We start from the raw sequence: 20,274 nt of genomic DNA on the forward strand, positions 1-20,274 counted from the left end.
GGCCCCGCCCCGGCCCGCCCCGCTCACGTGGTGCGGGGCCTTGGCGCGGGCTGCCCGCGGCGCTTGCCGTGCGCGGTGACCGGCGGTGACATTGAGCGAGCGGCGATGGCCAAGGCCGCGCAGGGGCTCGTGCAGCGGCTCGTGCAGCGCGGGCCGGAGCTGCTTGGCGGTGAGGGACGGGGAATGGGGACGGGAGCGGGGAACGGCCCGGGGCGACGAGGAGCGCGGATGGGGAAAGGGGCTGCGGGAGGCGGGGGCCGGGCCTGGGGAAGCTCCGCGGGCTCCCGCCGTTGGGAAAACACCCTCCCCTCTCTCCTGTGTCCCCTCTTGTGTCCCCTCCCGCAGCCGCCGTGACCTACTCGAAGCCGCGCCTGGCCACGTTCTGGCACTATGCCAAGGTGGAGCTGGTCCCACCGACCCCCGCCGAGATCCCCCGCGCCATCGACGGCATGAAGGGGCTGGTCCGGGCCTTCCAGAGCGGCCGCCTGGCCCAGCTCACCGTCAAGGTACCGCCGGGGCCGATGGGGTGCGGCCGTGCCCTGGTATCGGCCTGGGAAGCAGTGCGGCCTTTGGCAATGATACCTGAAGCTGAAGGAATTCAGGGCCCGAGAGTTTAAAGTGTTTTATTTTGTCGGCTTTGCCTTAACTCTTCCCTGCCCTGACCAGGCTGTGGTTGCCCTCCTCGGGCCCCCAGTTGTCTCTCCCAGGGAAGGGAGTATCCTTAGGCAGCTGGATCAGCCGTGTCATCGGTTGGCTTTGAAATTAATGCTCTTCCCATGTGTAATGGGCTCTGATTCTTGAAAGGACTGTAAAAACCCACAAACGACAGCTGACACTGTGCTGGGTGTTGTAGAAGATCTCTGTGGCCTGGTGTGTTGAGGGGTGGCTGAACAGGGCAAACATTCTGCTCCATTCCTGGGTTATTACCTTGAGAACTCCTAAAGTCCCAGCCCTGCTGGAGGGCATAGATATGACTGTGGGAGCAAGGGAGGAGCTGTTTTGGGAGTCTGGGATCTGACCAGTGCCTGTTTGCTTTCAGGAAGCGCTGAGGAACGGCCTGGTGGCCACAGAGGTGCTGATGTGGTTTTACATCGGGGAGATCATCGGCAAGGGCGGCATCATCGGGTACAACGTGTGAACAGCCACCTGGGCAGTGCCATCAGCGCCGCGGTGCCGGGTCTGTCACAGGGTCTGCCACAATAAAGCCAGAAGCCCATGTTGAGCTGTTGTGGTCCATGTCTGGCACTCTGAGGGCCAGTCCCAAGGGTACCAGAGCTGCTTTAGTGACATCACTGTTGGTCACCACCGCTTTGCTTGCTCTGGGGCACCCACTGTGCTCCGGCTGCGACACTGGGGGAGGCCTGAGAACCACAATTCAAATGCAGAGTGCAAAAGAAAATGTTCCATTTGTTCCTGAACGTACTTCCCATCAGCTAGTGGGAACCAAGGAGAAATGCCAGTACTTTTTAGCTATCAAAAGCAATCTCCATGGCTTATTCCAGAGAGAGTGTAGCATGGTTATAGGGAGCTCTGCAGGTCTGTGGTCTGACTGGTGGAGTGGAAGCCTGTGAAGGTAAGCAGAGCTTTGCTGCATGTGTCACCTCTGCTCCCCACCAGCTGGATGTTGAGCTGCCCAGGGTTTCACCACCTTGCTCATTGTAAGCCAGGTCTTGTAGAGGTCTGTACAAAACCTGGGGAGTCACCTGCACTATAACACATTTCAGAAAGTAATTTGTAGTTCTCTGAAGCCAGCAGACAGTTTGGATGGGACCTCACTGATTTTATTGTCTTGGGAGATGGTTTCTAGTCAGTATTGCTCCTTGATGATGCTATCATCTCAGCTGCTCCTTGGCTCCTCTGGGCCTTTAGTTGTGCACACCAGTGACCCTGATGTCTCTAGGGTGACTGTGTCAGGAGCAGGTCATTTACTCCTCTCCCTGCAGCAGAACTGACCTTCTCAGTTCTTCATCTCAGCAGGAAGAAGCCTTGTGACCTGCTGAGAGGGAGCGCAGGTGATCTGACATTCTTTAGATGTGGTGACCAGGAGGCTGGTGTAGCATCAATGAACGGAAAGCTTTAGCTTTGTTTTTGGTTTTGTTTTTTGCAGTTTTTCTTGTTAAAAAGAAGGGTTCCTGTCCCAGCTCTGGGTCATAACCAGTTATAGGTCACCTTCATGCCCTAGATGGGAAAACTGAGGCTCAGTGAACTCCCCAGGCTTCCACGAGGGAGTCTGCAACAGCAGCAGCAACAGGACCTGTGCTTCCAGCCCCCTGCCCAGCCTGGGTTCTGCACTCCCTTCTCCCACCAGCCTGGCCAGGGCACCACAACTGCCTGGCACGGCCCGACAGGGACCCTGGAGGGGGTCTTTATGCCTGCTGGGTGTCCTGTCTCTGCCAGGGACAAACAGCCTCCCTCCTCTCCTTGGTCCCTCCCTGCCCTTATTTGACGGGTTTCCAAGGAAAATAGGTATTTTATATTCCCAAGCAGAGGGTTTCACACCCGATCCGTGCGTTTGCAGCGCTGTTTTCAGGGAATACAGCGGGCACTTGTTGGCTGTTACCCCTGTTCGCGCAGTGCTGCACAGGAGGGAGCCGCCATCGCCGTCACCTCCCTCCCGGGGGTGGCACCCGGCGGGACGCGGCACCGGCCGGGCGCGGGGCCGCAGGTAGGGCACGGCCGGGGCTGGGAGAGTGGGGCGGAGACATCCACCCGCGGTCCCACAGCTCGGGCCCGCGGTGCCCCCGCAGGGAGCGGCTCCTCTCGGGCCGCCGCGATGTCCCGGGCGGGCACCGGAGGGTCCCGGCGGCGCTGGGCCCTCGCCGGGCCTGCGGGCCACGCCATGCCGGGGCCGCGCCCCGCGCCGCCCCGCGCCCCGCATACGGCCCGGCGCTATGCAGGGAGCAGGCGGAGCCGCCTATATCGTATACGCTGTCCCGGGCGCCGGCGGCTCGCACTCCCGCTCTGCATCGCCGACGGAGTTATGCCGGCTTCTTGCGAAGTGGTTATACGGCACGCAGGTTCCGGGGCTCGCCCACCAGCAGCCCCGCGCCTGCATGGCCCTGCGAGCTATGAGGGGTCGCGGCGGCCGGAGACTGCGCTATCCAGGACGGGGGGCCGTGCTGTGTCTCGGGCCCAGGGCCCTGTATATCGCCCAGCGTTATGCCGGGGTAGCACTGATCGATCATGGCTTATTCAGATGCTCGGGCGGCGGGATGGCGGAGCCCCGCAACCTGCATTGCGCCCGCCGTTATGCAGCGCCTCCGCGGGCCGGCGAGGCGATATGCAGGGCGCGGGGCGCGGCCCGGCCCCGCTCTCTGGCTCGTCGCCTCTCAGTAAAGATGGCGCACAGCGGTCGGTGGCGCTTCCCCGCCCGGCCCGGCAGCGGCGGCTGGGGCCGCCGCGGCCCGGGGGGGTCCCGCCTGCGGGTGCCGGCCGTGCACAGCCTGCGACCCGCCGAGCCCGCGGCGGCGCCGGCGGGCGAAGGCGAGCGCGGCGGCCCGTGCTCCGGCGGGGCGGCGGGAAGCGGCGGAGGCGGGGCAGCGCCGGGCCCCGCGGCCGCGGCCGGTCCCGGCTTCGACGCGGCGCTCCAGGTCTCGGCCGCCATCGGCATCAACCTGCGGCGGTTCCGTGCGGCCTGCGGCGCCGAGGCGGGCAGCGGAGAGGTGAGCGGGGCGGCGGGGCGGGGGCGGGGGCGCGGCGGGCGGGCGGGTCCCGGGCACAGCATCCCCGGCGGCGGCCCGAGCACACCCGGGCACACCCACCCAGCCTTGCCCGCACAGCCCGCCCGCCGCCGGACACACCTCCCGCGCCCCGCACAAAGGGCGCGCCCCGCGGGGGGGGCGGTGGGACCTGGCGGGCGGCGGTGCTAGTCCCGCTCCCGGTCCCGCCGCCCCCGCGGTCCCTCCCCGCGCACGCGACTTGCCGCCGGTGCGTCCTCCCCGCTGCCGCCTCCATTATCCGCCGCTCCCGCGGCGGGGCGGGAGGGGATGGGATGCGGAGCGCGCACCCCGCCGCCGGTAGTGAGGTAGGATGGATGGGGCCGCGGGGCTCCTCGTGCGGAGGATGCTCGGCGGGGTGACGCGTCCTTCCTCGGGCTCGACCGCTCGGGGGGGCCGCGCTGTCAGCCCCTCCTGCGGGCCCGGCGGTGGGTGCCGCGCACCGGCTCTCCTCCTCTTCATCATCCTCCTCCTCCCTTTCGCCGCCGTGGATGCCCAGGCGGAGACCGGGGCGGCGGGCCGATGCGAGGCCGTTTGCTGGCACACGGAAGGCTGGCTCTCCTTTTTTATTTTCTTTCTATTTTTTTTTTCTGAGTTGCTCTTCTTCCTGCCTTAATTTTTTTTTTTTTTGTAAGCCTTTCTAAGGCAGCCGTAGCGGGAGTCTGACAACAACCCACCTATTGACAGAACAGGGAAGACATGATGGGGGTGTGTTACTTACTACGAGCTGCAGCGTTCCTTTCCCCCAGTTCTTGTGTTGCGTCGCTCGTTGGCTGCGTCCTTGCGCCGGCAAGAGAATTCCCTGGGTCCTTTGTATCAGGAGGCTCTATGGGGTTTTGAAGGGCCAGTTCTGTCTCTTCTTGTCCAGGCAGCATGTTAGTTGCAGGGTGGGTGAGCGTATCTTTGTCTGTATTTTGTCCATTTAAAGAGCTGTTGCTTTCCTTTTCCATCGCTGGCCGAAGCAGAGTTTATTAAAACACACATAAAAATACGGTTTTCCTGTGTCTTTCCGGCTTCGTTTTGGCATTTTCTGTTGGGTGCCATGAAGTGGAGCTCTTCACTCGCGGCTGAGCTGAAGGAACTGTTGGGCTGCAGAGCAGCAGCTCCCGCGGTGCGGGAGGAGCGGGGTTGTGTTTGCGCGGGCAGAGCTGAGCGTGGGGACAGTCCTCCCCTCACCTACACGGACTTTGGGGTGTGGATCGCACTGCCCTCTCAGGGGCTGTGCTTTGGGATATTTGTCCATTTTGCTGTTTGCAGTAGACATGGCTCGGTGGAATTCACCAGGTCCTCTGGGAAGCAGTTAATATCTCACCAGCACTAGTTCAGGGGCAGAAATGATGGAGATCTGGCTAACCAGGCTGACCACAGACTTAACAACCTGGGAGGTTTTCATGTGGGGGTAGGCAAGTTGCTTTGTTTCTTTTTTTTCTTTGTTTTCTAAGATGACATTGGTCTGTGGTTTGTTTGTTTAATTTCAATTGTCTTAAAGTTTATTTTTGCATTTCAAAAAAGCTCCAAAACATATTTGAGATATATGTGTGAGTTTGGCCTTTAGGGCATTTTTGCATTAAAATCAAATAGCTTGGATGTGTTCTAGGCGTGGCAGCTATGGAGCACAGGGTCTCCTGGATCTTAAGAACTCTGCTTCTTTCATCACTTTTCTATTTAGCTGCTAAAACCTTCTGTCTAATAACATTGCATACAGTGGAAAGTAATGATAAACATTGTTTTGTGGCTTGGTGTCTGTAGGTTGAGCTTTACCTGACCCCTTGTGAGCCAGGCAGGGGCAGACCCCAGGTGCTTTCCCTCACTCTGGATTTACAGCATGTGCTGCTGCTCTCGGGTGTACTCAGAGAGCGGATCCTCACAAATATTCAGATTGAGTTAACTCAGTTGGTTCCTTTCCTTTGGTGATACTCAAGAAACAAAGCATTTTTGCATCCAAGGACGTAGTTCTCTGGTCCAGTGAGTTACTCTGCACTTACTGTGGTCCTAGTGAAGAACACACAGCCGCTGCTGGTCACCAGAAGCTGTAGCACAAGCTTTTCTGTCCTGCAGTACAAGTTTTCCGTGGGGTGGGAGTAGGGTTGTGAAAAGAGCTCTGGCACATGTAGGAAGTCAGCACATGGGTGCCACCAGTGGTCTCTTTAGAGGACAGGGCAGCTGTGTGGGAACCTGTGTGGTACCCGCTCTGGGCGGAGATGTTCTACTAGAAGGGGGCTTTCAGAAGATCCCTTTGTAGTAGGGCCCACCATGCCCTCTCAATAACTGCCTGGTGCTCACACTGTTCACTTCCACAAGGTTGAGGGTCTTACCTGAACCAGGCCAGTTACAGTCTTCAACTGAGTTGGCATTCTGCATTGGGAATAAGCTTAGAGCGATTGCTTGGAGGTCAGGAGCTTGTGGCGATTAGGGGAAATACTCTGTTATCTTTTCATGTGCAACTTCTCCTCTATGTGCTTTTTTTTTTTCTTTTGGACCTCGTTCCCATGTGCATAGGCACCTGTTGAATTTGGGCATTACCATCAAAGTTTGATGCAGGAAAAATGTTGAAGTCCAGAACAAGTATTAGACTCAGTTTTTCCCTTGTCTCCTTAGCCACAGTACATAGCAGAACTTTATTTCTCGTTTAAAAGATACCTGAATTTTGGGGTGTCAGGACATTCTCCCCAGGTTCAGGTCACTTTGTACAAATTCTTGTCTTCTGTTGTAGCTCAGTGTTGTGCTGAGTTATTTTAAAACCAGCTTGTGTTAAAGGAGTGACATTCTGATACTTGATTTTAGCACCACAAGATTTGCCAGCAGGACTTTTTGCACAGTGAAGCTGTAACTGCTTGAACAGCAGCGTTTGTACTGTGTACTGGCCCCTCAACTCTCCGTGAGTGGCACTGTAGGAATAAGGAAAATTGGATTGTGTTTTCTTGATTCGTTATGTCAGTGTTTGGTATACAAGAAGCATACACATAGTTGTTAAATATCTAGTCTGCCTGTCAGTTTAGAGCTTCCTGCACATACCTGAAGTAAAAGTTGCATTGGCTGAAAGTTGCAGATGCCCAAGGTTTGCAGTGGGATGTGGTAGTGATGGTGGTGCCTCTGGTATCGCTACTGTAATTACACATAGGCACAGTCTTCTACCGGTTGTGGATGTTTGCTGATGGCTGGCTTGTTTGGAAATGGTACTAGATCCATGTGTTGGGCAGGAGGAGCAGCTTCCATACTGCCACCACAGTCACGCCTGAGCTGGAAGTATGGATAATTTCTTTCCTCCAGGGCATTAAAATTCTGTTTGCCTCACAGTTTCCTCTCCTAGTGTTATGTTGATCAGTTGCTGTAAAACTGCCCAGGTGTTTAATGTGTGAGGTGAAGATGTAGAGCCCTGCCTGTCACTAGTGCCACTGTACATGCACATGGTGAGGGAGATGCGGAATTCCTAGAAAGGGGTTTACAGTTCCCCCGGAGCTGAGCTGAAGCATAGTTTGACTTAAATAATATTTCTTTAGGAAATATATTTCTTTAGGAGTGAAAGATGAGTTTGCCACTACAAAAGGCTTTTTTTAATGCATCAGTACAGCAGCTCTAGGCTTTTCTCTCGTCATCTGCAAGCTGAATCTTTCTAGGTAATGGTTTGACTGACCCTCTTCCTTGAAAGCCTGTTGTAACCAGGATGAGAGTGTTTTAGGAGCTCTAATAAGCATTTCTCTTGTGTTCAGAGTAGAAAACATAATTCAGAATTTCTCATCCAGGATGGAACCGGGACTCTATGGAAAGTAAGGACCAGTTGTGTTGTTAGTGGGCTACTGGTGTAAGTTAGTCTGATCTCCTGCTTGCAGCTTGACCAGAGAGCGAGACTGGATGTACTGTCACTTCCTAACACTGAATATTCTCATTTTCCTTCTAGCAAGCTGGCAAGACAGGTCTGTATGCTCAGTAATACTGTCAGAACAGGCGCTCTCTGAGCCTCAGCCCCATAAAGAGCAACATGCACTTTCAAATTCTAAAATTAGGTGTCATCCAAGGGGCTCCGGAAGCTGCAATCCTAATCACCGTTGTATTACTGTGCGTGATTCCCGAGGGCATAGCTGCAGCACTGTAATTTGGGGGTTGTCATGTGGGGGGGAACCAGCCAGGAGTTCTCCTGTGCTCTCAGGATGTGCTCTGTAGGTTGTTGCTGCTCCGAGGGGAAGCCCCAGCAAAGTCTGTGCATCACTCTTGGTCTGAGCTTTTGTTGAATTAAACAATGAAAGGATGAGTGGACCCTCATCTGAGTCCATGCATATTGGTCACCCCAGCTGCTCTGCTGCTTATTATTGAAGCTGCATCACAAGCTGTGGCTTAGGAAGCATCTCCCTGAACTCCCAGGTGACTCCACTCCTCTCCTAACACCAGCAGAGTGTACCTCGTGTTTGTCTCGAATTGCCAACTTTCAAGGGTGTTTACTCTGCTGAAAGCAGAGGAGTCTGGTAGATACTGTGCTGTAGTTACTAAGCAGGCATCTGAATGAGCTTCTAAAAATAGCTTATCCCTTTAGGAGAAGGTGAGGTCTGCCTAATTGGGGCCAAACCCAGGATGAGGAATGGGAAGAGAAGTATAGGTCAGGTGAATCTATTGTAAAATTAAATAAACCTTTTCTGGTGCTGATTGGAGCAGCTGCACTGCTGGTTTAGTGCTGGTGACAGTCCTTTGCAACTTCATAGATCTGTAGTAGTATGTGTTATACTGTTATTCCTCAGACAGAGATCAGAACTTCAGTCAGTACCTGCAGAGTAGTTTCTCCTTTGAAGGTGGATTTTCCTCCAAGATCTTTACTTGGAAATTCTTTGAAACATACTTTTGCTCAAAAGTGTTGTGATAGACATTTGCTTACGACTTCTCTGTTCTTTAGTAGCTGGGGAAAAGCCTTTCCTCATCTGCTCACAACTCTGAGGTTGAACCCAGATGGGATAGTGTAATGTTTGAGTCAGAGATGTACATGGAAGCTTTGCTGCCCAGAGAGATTGTCCTGTGCATACCTGGTTAGGCTTCATGTGTTGCATGAGGCACACCTGCCCTTGTCCTTTTATTTATAATCATGAGTGACCTTTTTTGTACTGCATTATCCTTTTTCAGGTAAATGAGGTCATGTTCAAAATCATTATGTTTTTTAATCACTCTCCATCTGTCATGCTTTATAGTCACTTCTGAAAAACTGGAGGGAAGCTGTTCCTGCCTTGTTTGCCTCAAAGCTGCATTTTGATATGTGATGGCCAACTGGATGGGTTAGCTTGGCAAACACATAGTGGTACTTAGTGGCTTTCTTGATCTCTGACAGGGTTGCCTTCTCAGGTGGTGACAGTGACCACTTTGAGGCCATCAATACACTCATGAATGTCACGGAACAAGCAAATGGAAGTGATGTTTCAGTCATGCTACTTGTGGTTGTAAATGAAGCAAAAGTGATTGTTTTGTGGAGGGAGCCTTTTTGCTATAGACAATTATGGTGACTGCTTGATAGGCAATGGGGAAAAAACTATCATGCCCAGACTCTCAGGCCAAAGCCAGAATAAATGTATCCCATTGGAAAAGTAACAGAGCTCGGTTTGAAAATAATGCCAGTTCTAATCTATGGATTATGACAGGCAGTTGTCAAAAATGTGGCAAGTAGTGATTCAGAAGCCACAGATAAATAATGACTGTAGGACCCAGAATAACAAAATGAAGAAAAGATCCATGGCAGCCACAGGAACTTGGAGACTGGTGCAAGTCAGGAAATTGCACAGGGTGAGCGGCTGCTCCCTTTGCATTTCCAAACCTGACTGTTCTTAGAGTGATTGTTATTTCTCTGCGTGCCTTCTCAGCGTTCAGAGCATTCAGCCCGCACCTGTCTCCACTGGCAGCCTCTCCCTTTGTCGGGGCCGGGACCCTTTCCCTGCCTGTGCCCACGCAGGCAGCGCAGCAGCACAGTGCAGCGCAGCAGTGTTTACATCCTGCAGCGAGCCCACGTGCTCAGGAGCGGCAGGCAGGCGTGACGGCGGCTGATCCGCAGTGTTGGAAGTGGGCAGTCGTGCTCCCGCAGCTGCTCTTGCTCCACTTGCGTTGCTGCAGGATGGAAGTTGGGAAGTGCTGGCTTCTCCCTTTTGGGAAATACCTTTCAGGGGTTCTGTGTGATGCCAAGTGTCTCAGGCAGAAGCAATGCCTTTTGGCATAATTTTATTTCTTCTATTTTGCTTTATCATTGCTTTTTCTGGTTTCCTTGGCATCACTGCTGCGAGTGCAGAGAGCAGGTATGCAGCAGGGATGTGAGGAAGGGCAGGGCCACCCCCTCCTTCAGCAGCGTGTGAGTGCTTACCATGTTGTATTTGACTGGCCAGAGCAGTTATCTGCATTGAGAACCTGGATGGTTGCCTGGTCAGAACACTTACCGTATTTGAATTGTTTATACTGGAGCTCATCAGACAGAAACCAGGCAGAAAATTTTGAGAAATACTTTGATCTAAAACCTTGCTGCTTTTCATCACATCACAACTCTCCTATAGACGCAGGTGTGGGTCTCAGTGCAGGTGGTTCAATTTTTTTTAAACCAGACTGTAGTCAGTAGCTCAGATGCTCTTTATTGGTCTGTTCTGGAAGTAGATGAAGTAGGAATTCCATGTAGAAAGCAGGAGGCAGAACATGAGGGAACAATGTTACTTCTTTGCACAGATCACCTTCACCTTTCACAGTGTTGCCCCTTTTCACTTCAAGGATACTGTTGTCACAGTGGCTGCCCTTATCAAAGCTCAGCATGCGGCCACATCGCACAGTGCTTTGAAGGGAAGAGCAGCAAGTGACATCTCCATTTTAAAAGCTGATAGGAAAGTTAAGACTAGCCAACATAAATACTTGAGGTGAAAATAGGAAAGGTATAACGACATATATAAAAAAAAAGTGTCACTACAAATTTGGGTGGCAGATGAAAGGGATTGACACTTAAGAGACTCCCTGATGCATCTGCCCAATGTAGACAGGGAGGCTTTAACCTCATACCTCTGTCAGAGGGAAGAGCTTCACAGCATAAGTCATGTTTTCATCTCTCCTAAAGATCAAATCTGAAGTGAAAAGAGAGGATTTACATGAGTTTGCAGGAAGTTGAGCTATGTTTGTACTAGAATAATAAACACGGAAACACTTCTTTTGCTGAATTATGTCTTTAGGGTGGTTTGAATAATAGCTTACAAGAGCAGAGCTTTGTGGTTTGATAGGAGGAGCAGATTTTATGTATTAAGGGTTTTTTTCTGTATGTATTTGTCCTTTGTTTCACCGTAACTCTTTTTGACTGTTCTGTAGCTGTAAACTGTAGCTACTCTGTATGTGTATATAAAAGTTGTTTTTCCTATTTTAGCAATTGTTTGTTAGAAGAACAAATGCCAGTATTTTCTTTGGGGAAGGAAAATCCTGTAGAATCCTTTTGTGCTTTGATCACAGGGAAGTTCTTTGTAGTGTTATCATCCGTGTCTTCAAACTTCCATCCGCTTTCTCATTGCAGGATGAACAGTTTCTAGGTTTTGGTTCAGATGAAGAAGTCAAAGTACGAAGTCCCACCAGGTCCCCCACAGGTAAGTTCAAGTTGCAGGATTGGGTGTTGACTTTCTGTTTTCCTTTGTGATGGCTTTACTGTGCCTCTTCTGTTTGTTCCATCAAATCTCATCCACCATAAAAGCCACCCCAGTCTTTGGATTCAGCACAGTTGGTTTTGGACTCAGTATGTCTGATCTGTAAAGTATCAGGGAAACTTTGAGAAAAAGAGTCATACTGATGAAACCACTATTTGAAACCTCATGTAAACCTCATGTCAGAGGTTTGACTCATACTAGAGAAGAAGGATTTTTTTTTTTCAACCAGCTGTGATCTGCTTTAAAAAAACTTTTAATGTGTTTAAAAGGTGGCATGTGCCCTTGAGAATTATTGCCCCCACCCAACATGAGGTTGGTACTGGGTTTGTGCCATTGCGTATTTAGTTGTTGGGAAAAGGCAAGCTTGCATTTTTAAGAAAGTTATCTCCATGATATCTTATGTGGGAGAAGAGGTTTGTTGGTAAGTTACTCTCTACATGTAGTGATAAAATTGTATTTCTGTTTGTTGATTATCTGAAATGTTTTGGCAACTTGTGCAGACAGTGTGACTGATGCTGAGTAAATACTTGTGTGACCTGGGTAATGCTGTTCCCACACTTGGAGCAATTTAATATGTACTCTGCATTCTCTACTTCCCTCTCAGTTAAATCTAGTCCACGGAAACCTCGTGGGAGGCCCCGGAGCAGTTCTGACCGAAGTTCAGCTGTACTGTCAGACTCTTCGTCTGTGTGTTCCCCTTCGAGCAAGTCTGAAACCACATCTATGGAGAAAGTAAAGAAGAAGGAGTCGAAGAGTGGGGAAAAAAGACGAGGAAGACCTCCAACACTTACAAGTGTGAAGTTCAAATTGTCACAAGAGAAGGACACATCAGACATTCAGAAGGGCAGCAAAGAAGAAAAAGAGAGTCTGAAAAAAGTCAAAAGGTCACCATCCACTACATTTCAGCAAGCAACTAAAATCAAGAAATTAAGAACTAGTAAGCTCTCCCCACTGAAATCTAAATTTAAGCCTGGGGCAAAACTTCAGATTGGGAGGAAGAGCGTTCAGATTGTGCGCAGGAGAGGCAGGCCGCCGTCCTCTGAACGGTTAAAGACTTCCTCAACTTTAGTCATAAATTCCCAGCTGGAGAAGCCTCAGAGGATTCGCAAAGAAAAGGATGGCACACCGCCTCTCACAAAGGAAGAGAAGACCGCTGTCAGACAGAGCCCGCGCAGGATTAAGCCCGTTAGGATTATACCTTCCACCAAAAGGACAGATGCCACAATTGCTAAGCAACTCTTGCAGAGGGCTAAAAAAGGAGCACAAAAAAAGATTGAGAAAGAAGCAGCCAAACTGCAGGGCAGGAAGGGGAGAACCCAACTCAAAAATATCCGACAGTTCATCATGCCAGTTGTGAGTGCGATCTCTTCACGGATTATCAAAACACCCAAACGGTTTATTGAGGATGAAGACTACGATCCTCCTATTAAAATATCCAGACTAGAATCCACACCAAACAGCAGGTTCAGCGCTACATCTTGTGGCTCCAGTGAAAAGTCCAGTGCCGCTTCTCAACATTCATCTCAGATGTCTTCGGACTCCTCGCGGTCCAGCAGCCCCAGTGTGGATACATCTACGGACTCCCAGGCTTCCGAGGAGTTGCAGACACTTTCTGAGGAGCGAAGCAATACTCCAGAAGTTCACACTCCACTGCCTGTTTCTCAGTCCCCTGAAAATGATAAGGGTGATAGGCGAAACAGAAGATTTTCGATAACAGAAAGAAGTTTTGGCCAGAGGACTGCAAAAAAGCTGTCGGCCTTACCAAGTGTGCCACAGCAGCAATCCTCCTCCTCTCCTCCTCCCCCTTTGCTCACTCCCCCCCCACCACTGCAGCCTGCTTCCAGCATCTCAGACCATACCCCTTGGCTTATGCCTCCAACTATACCATTAGCCTCACCCTTTCTTCCCGCTTCTGCTGCGCCCATGCAAGAGAAACGAAAGTCAATTCTGCGAGAACCGACATTTAGGTGGACCTCCTTGAAACATTCCAGGTCAGAGCCACAGTACTTCTCATCAGCAAAATATGCCAAAGAGGGTCTCATTCGCAAACCAATATTTGATAACTTCAGACCCCCGCCGCTGACACCGGAGGACGTTGGATTTGCATCTGGCTTCTCGACACCAGGTGCCACAGCTCCCACACGTCTGTTTTCGCTTCACTCTGGAGCCAGGTTTGACATGCACAAGAGAAGTCCTCTGCTGCGAGCGCCCCGGTTCACGCCCAGCGAGGCCCACTCCCGGATCTTCGAGTCAGTAACTCTGCCCTCATCAGTCGGTCGTGCCGCTACAGGGACCTCTGCTGCGGGTGTGTCCTCTCGAAGGCGGAAGAGGAAAGCATTCAGTCCCATCCGATCAGAACCCAGATCTCCTTCACACTCCATGAGGACAAGGAGTGGGAGGCTTAGTACCTCTGACCTGACAACTCTCACCCCACAGTCTTCTGTCTCTTCCTCATTAACTAGCATTTCAGTTAGTTCTCTCACCACTAGTGCCTTAAATTCAACTTTTACTTTTCCCTCTCATTCCTTATCACAGTCTGGCGAATCAGCAGAAAGAAACCAGAGACCGAGGAAGCAGACAAGCGCTCCAGCAGAACCTTTCTCATCCAGTTGCCCTACTCCTCTCTTCCCTTGGTTCCCATCGAGTCCCCAGACAGAGAGAGGCAGAAACAAGGACAGGGCAGCAGAGGAACTCTCCAAAGATAAAGATGCTGACAAAAGCCTGGAGAAGGACAAGAGCAGAGAGAAAGACAGAGAGAGGGAAAAGGAGAACAAACGGGAGTCAAGGAAAGAGAAAAGGAGAAAAGGGTCAGAAATTCAGAGTAGCTCTGCTTTGTTTCCTGTAGGTAAAATGCCCAAAGAAAAAGTTGTCAGCGAAGATGTTGCAGCATCATCGTCTGCCAAAAAAACTGCTGGGCGGAAGAAGTCTACAGCAGTAGATCCCACAGCAGATGTTTCCACTGCTGCTCTGGTAGATACGGCAGCTGTCAAAACCAAAACATCCAAGAAAGGTAGAGGGGGATTAGACAAATCAGACCTGGATGTCAGCCCCACTGTACCATCTTTGGAGAAGGAAAAAGCTCTGCGTCTTTCTGCTCCTTCATCAAGCACTGTTAAACATTCCACTTCCTCCATCAGCTCTATGTTGGCTCAAGCAGACAAACTGCCAATGACTGACAAGAGGGTGGCCAGTCTTCTGAAAAAGGCAAAAGCCCAGCTGTACAAGATTGAGAAGAGCAAGTCCCTCAAACAAGCGGATCAGCCAAAAGCACAGGTATTCCTTTTTCCAAGTTGGAATTTTTGCTAGAGTGCATCTTACTTTGAACTTACTCTGAAAGTCACAATTAGCTTTTGTATCCTGAGCGAGAAGAATTAATGTGCCAAGCGAAGCAGCTGTAGTGCAACAGATGGCAAATGATCAGAAAACAAGGAGCCCTGGGCAGAAGCTGAGGGGAAGAGGAAACTGCTGTGTAGTGAACTCAGGGGGGAACTGCGTGTGTTTCATAGACCAGTATGGCATAGCTGCTTATTGAGTTTCTCAGAATAAATCTAAGCAAAGTGATCGTCTAGAGTAGTACTGTCTCTGAAAAGTGCAGTTTCAGCAAAATGCAGTGTCTCTCTTGTGGACCCTCCTTGAGTGTAAGGCTGGCTTCTGAAGAGCAAGTTGTTGCTTAGTCTCTTGTTTTTTAGTGTTGCACAGTGATCTGTCACTTATGAGAGAGAGGAAAATCCATTGGGATTTCACATCTGATTTGGGGGACTGCTTCCTACCATTTTCCTCTTTTCTTTTTCCCCCACACCAAACCCACCCTTTTCTGCAGTCCTCTTTACCTGCCAGAAAGGGAGGTGAGATACACTTTCAGGGAATACTTTTTATTTAAACTTTTACTTTTCCTAACATCACTAGTGTTGAAAATCACTAGCACATATTTCAATAGAAAATTCTCCATCTGGTGTCTCCAAAATGAAAAAGTGTTTGCTTCTGTATGTCTGGCCTGGTGTAGCAGAAGCCCAGGCCCTCACAGTTGCTTGTTTGGGGTAGTTCTTTTGTTGGGAGATACTCCAGAATCTTATGATCAAAACATGGAAAATGGCACTAAAATGCTGCATTTGTTTAGCACCTAGTAAACACAACCCCCCCATCTGAAACACCAGCATCTGCAAAGCTCTCAAACAGCCTCATTTACTTCTGGCTTCTGCAGGATCAGTTAGCACCGAGTGCAGGTCCAAATCTAGTGCACTCTGATATTTGTGATGTTAGTGCCTTGATAACGTGGCTTCATGAATAAGTTGGTTTTCCAGTAGTGGGCAGAAACTTACCTTGTAACTCCCACCTGAGTAAAACCTCGTGTTCTCTTGCATTTATCCTCTCTTGGATAGCTGAGGCTTAGAAGGCTGAATCTTTGTTTTTATCACGATTCTTACAAAGTGCAAGCTAAGATGTAGTTTATTTCTGCTTAGAAGTTTCCATTACATGTTTCTCAGCCTCGTTTTGGTACCTTTCTTAGGAATGCTCTCTGTTCTCATGTTCTGAAATCTAGGGGCAAGAGAGTGATTCATCAGAAACATCAGTCCGAGGACCACGAATAAAACATGTTTGCAGGAGAGCAGCTGTTGCGCTGGGCCGCAAGCGAGCAGTGTTTCCTGATGACATGCCCACTCTGAGTGCCTTACCGTGGGAAGAGCGGGAGAAGATACTGTCTTCCATGGGGAATGATGGTGCGTTGGGATTTCTAGTTTTTGTGGGTTTGTACAAAGTCAGCTTCTGTTGACTGCTTACAGTGAGGACTTCAAGTGATTAACAATGGAAAATACGTTACAGAGCTCCAGGCTCTCTACTACAGTGCCACTCAAGCAGGGTTAATCCTTTTATCCATTGGGAATTGTGTCAAATATCTGTGTTCTGCACCAAACTTGTGTTCTGCAGAGAGGTGTGTGTGCATATACACATCTACACACCTGTGTATACACACACTGACATGCATTTGTGTGGTTCTGCACATGAACTTAGGCTTCATGGACTAAATTAGACACTCCTGAAACATTCTTTAACATCAGCAAATTCACATTAGAAATGTTCTTTTGACAGATAAGTCATCGATAGCTGGCTCAGAAGAGGCTGAACCTCTTGCTCCACCTATCAAGCCCATTAAGCCAGTTACCAGAAACAAGGCACAGCAAGAACCTCCGGTGAAGAAAGGCCGGCGCTCCAGGCGCTGCGGGCAGTGTTCGGGCTGTCAAGTTCCAGAGGACTGTGGTGTCTGCACTAACTGTCTAGACAAACCCAAGTTTGGTGGGCGCAATATAAAGAAGCAGTGCTGCAAGTAAGTGAGAAGCTATCCCTGCACTAACTGGGATAAGTGTACCCTCGCTCCAGGCCAGGAACAGCAGATTTGCCCTGTAGTATGGGCTTGGAGTAAGCTTGGCCTAGGCTGAGGCTGGATCAAAGCAGGGGACTATGAACAGTTTAGGAGTCAAGATCCAAAATCAAGGTGAGCTTGTTATGAGCTCTTTTTCTGGAATTCACTTCTGGTTTATTCTCTCCAGTTTGACAAAACTGGCATTGAGAATTGTTTGGTGTGAGACCAGTGGCTTCTGTTGTGGGATTTTGCAAGGGAGGCAATGTACACATAAATATTTATCTCTTATTTTCCAAATTGGATTCATGAAGAGCTTGTGTTTTCTAGATGATGCTTATCTGGCTTATGTACACTTTGTATATCAAAGATGTCTCTAGGTATCATTAAGAAATACTACTCTTCTTTGATTTCTCCTGTCATTTTTTGTACATATCCCTTAGACTGAACCTTTTTTAAATTGCTGCAATAAATTGATTTTACCAGGCTAGATAATCTGTCTGAAGGGACAGCAGCTAAAGCAACACCAATAGATTGTTGTGGTATGAGAGCTGTTCATAAAGCCTTGCTCTGAGAATTGCTGTGTGAGAGCACTCTGCAAGCTGGAAGGAGTCTTGCTCTCAGCAGCTTTACCCAGGCCTCAGGCTGGGTTTCAGAGCCACAGGCCCTGCTACAAAAACAGATGCAGAAACAAATCCTGGCCCAGCATACAAAAGGCATTACATGCTAAGTATAAGACAAATAGGGAATAAAGTTAACGAAAGTCTTGGTCTCCTAAACCGGGCACACTCCAAGACTACCTGATTTTGTCTGAACAAAATTAGTGCTTATATTGATAATCTTTTTTACAGTTCTTCATGTTGAATATTTATAGACTGCCCTCTTAATGTCTGCGTTTTTCATCTGATTTCATGATGTTTTCTTTATTTTTAGAATGAGGAAGTGTCAAAATCTACAGTGGATGCCTTCAAAAGCTTATCTCCAGAAGCAAGCTAAAGGTAGGCTAAAGCACAAGAGGGAAGTTTTCATTTCATAGGTTTTACTTTCCGTGCTGTTGTTGTGGCTACACTGAGCTTATAAAGGTTATTTTACAGGGAGCCACCCTGCTGCACTGCTGGTGGCAGGTGAAAGGGGCAGGAGAAGTGTGGGTGCTGACAGCATTTGTACTCCCCTGTGTTTCTCAGCACTGGACTGGTAGTTTTGCCTCCTTCCTTTTGATTCATTTTGCTTCCTTTTCCTTCCTTCCTCACAAAGTCTGCTCTCAGCTCTGAATCTGTGGTACTGCAGGAGGGTGTTGCTTACTGCTGTCTCAGAATAGGGGTCCAAGGTATAAGAATACAGACTGAAGCACAAGCCAAGTACATTAGTTTGTTTTTTGAGTACAGTTTCTTCTTTTGTATGACAGAATGACAAAGTTCTGAATCAAAGTGTCTGTATCCTTGTTTCTAAAAAGCAGCAAGTTATTTGAAGGCACACCATTTTGTCTCTTTGCTTTTCTGTGATTCCTCTTCCTAGCTGCAAAAAAGAAAGAGAAGAAATCTAAGACAAATGAGAAGAAAGAAAGCCATTCTGGAAAAACCCAGTTGGACTCTGGACAGAAACAAGGTCCTCAAGCTGTCGCACCAAGAGAAGACAGTGCTGGGAAGAAGAGTGGTGAGCCTGCCCGTAAGCCTGTTGAGGAAAAGCATGAGGATGGGAATTCCTCCGTTCCCATGTCGGAACCCAAACAGGTCCCTACATCTGGTACCAGAAAGACTGGCAAACAGACATCCCAGCAAGGCCAGCTCCCTCCTTCTCAGCCACCGAGCTCAGGAACTTTGAAAAAAGAAGCACCTAAACTTAGCACTTCTGAGCCCAAGAAAAAGCAGACTCTCCAGCCAGAAATAGGTAAATGGGACTATTTATCCTCAATATGTTTGAGTCATGTTAAGTAACAATATTAATACCAGTAAAAACTGTTGGGTTTTAAATATGATAAATGCTTTGTGGTGTGGTGAAAGTACAGCAGATTATTTTGAGAATTTTGCTTAGAACTGGCTTCCTATTTATTGAACCACAGAGTATGTTGAGGCAGGCAGAAAGGTGGCCATCCTGGTTGGAACTGAGTCATGTAGCTGCGGCAGTCTGGAAGTATGTTTTCAGTATTGTTAAGTCTGTCAGCTTCCCAATCTGAATGTGAAACCAGGAGGATGTAATCTTTAACACAAAAGCGTAGTCCTCTATTGCATGTAGTGCAGAGCAGCATGAACAGTGACCAGCCAGGCAGCTCTGGGATTTCTGTGGCTTTGCACCCACAGTGCTCCAGATTGTTAGCAGAGCAAACTCTCCTAGTCATGCCTCCAGGAGACTGCTCATAGTTGGTGAGGTGCAGCCACAGAAGAGGGTGGAAAAGTTCTAGTCTGAAACTCATCGCATGTTACCCAGCTGATTTTTTTCCCTTTTCTTCTCTGCAGGTGGCTGTTAGTTACTTGAAATACTCATAATTTTTCCCCCCCTTCCTAGGCACAGAACAAAGCAAACAGAAAAAAATTGCTCCCCGTCCAACTTTCCCTGTGAAACAGAAACCAAAAGAAAAGGTGAATACAGTTTTTTGTACAGTCAATAAAATATCAAGGACCTGGAACTTCTCTCTGTGTAGAAAGTAGAACCATATTGCATAACCCTTTGCAGATACCTTTTTTTATTTGGTTCTTAAAGATGTTGAGTTTTTCCTTGTTGGCTGTTTGTGGATACCAGAAAAACCCGGTCTATGCCTAAGATTCGTCTTAGGTGTTATTTTGATCTCTAAGACTTGTGCATTTGGGGGTTGGAGGCTAGTTTTTCCCTAAAAAATAGAACTACCTTTGTCTCAGAAACAGCTCCATCTTAAAAAAAAAAATAAAAAGTCTTATTTAAATATGAGGGAGAAGTGCATAAGGCCTGATTACACCCAGAGTTGCCCCACTGCAGTAAAAGGCCAACCCACGCTCTGGTGGGAGAGAACAACGTGATGGTAGAGGGAAGTGCAGTACATGGAATTGTAACTGTAATTGCGTGTGGAATGCTCTTAGGGAATGGTTTGCAGAATGGTCACTTCCCTGCAGCTTCGACACACTCATTAATTCTGTGCTGCTTTGGGGGTTTGTCTGTGAGTTACCTACAGCATCGGATATAACTGCTGGGTAAGTTCTGATGTCCGGGGTCGGGATTAATGCAGGCTCCTTTGCTTGACCAGGAAAAGCCCCTTCCTCTAAGCAAGCCAGAGAGCAGCACGCTGAACTTGCTCAGCACTCTGACTAACGGCAGCAGTTCGAAGCAAAAGCCACCTACAGATGGAGTCCACAGAATCCGAGTGGATTTCAAGGTAGAGGACAAAATGTTTTAAGTATTTGAATGTTCCCTGGCTCTAGACACTGGAACTAGAGTCCCCTGAGAGTGCTGGCAGTAACTCCTGAGTTTGTGTGTCCGGTACCTTTCTGAGGGAACCACAAATAGGAGCCTCATGAAAAGTTACTTGGTTGATTTTTAGAAGCTTGTTATGCTTTTTTTTTTTCCTTATAATTAGAGTACTGGATGAAGAGACACTTAAAGCTTT

At 49.2% G+C, this 20,274-nt stretch overlaps 2 protein-coding genes across 3 annotated transcripts in view; both read left to right on the top strand.

Moving 5' to 3' along the window:
- Positions 1-3: 3 nt before the first annotated feature.
- Positions 4-1,216, top strand: ATP5MG (ATP synthase membrane subunit g). Its single transcript, XM_050323033.1, has 3 exons — positions 4-169; positions 346-506; positions 1,040-1,216. Exons 1-3 carry the CDS (start codon positions 106-108, stop codon positions 1,136-1,138), a joined length of 324 nt encoding a protein of 107 aa, XP_050178990.1. The 5' UTR covers positions 4-105; the 3' UTR covers positions 1,139-1,216.
- A 2,122-nt stretch (positions 1,217-3,338) lies between these two features.
- The window catches only part of KMT2A (lysine methyltransferase 2A), a 41,025-nt gene continuing 24,089 nt past the window's right edge, over positions 3,339-20,274 (top strand). For both annotated transcript variants that reach the window (XM_050323254.1, XM_050323255.1), the window contains exons 1-9: positions 3,339-3,662; positions 11,218-11,287; positions 11,949-14,617; positions 15,885-16,062; positions 16,433-16,667; positions 17,634-17,698; positions 18,216-18,587; positions 19,203-19,276; positions 19,915-20,043. In XM_050323254.1, the coding sequence (XP_050179211.1) occupies positions 3,339-3,662; positions 11,218-11,287; positions 11,949-14,617; positions 15,885-16,062; positions 16,433-16,667; positions 17,634-17,698; positions 18,216-18,587; positions 19,203-19,276; positions 19,915-20,043 (4,116 nt within the window). The remainder of the gene's footprint in view (positions 3,663-11,217; positions 11,288-11,948; positions 14,618-15,884; positions 16,063-16,432; positions 16,668-17,633; positions 17,699-18,215; positions 18,588-19,202; positions 19,277-19,914; positions 20,044-20,274) is intronic.

This window comes from Myiozetetes cayanensis, unplaced genomic scaffold, assembly GCF_022539395.1.
Source record: "Myiozetetes cayanensis isolate MyiCay16 unplaced genomic scaffold, myiCay2020 scf29, whole genome shotgun sequence".
NCBI classification, from domain to species: domain Eukaryota; kingdom Metazoa; phylum Chordata; class Aves; order Passeriformes; family Tyrannidae; genus Myiozetetes; species Myiozetetes cayanensis.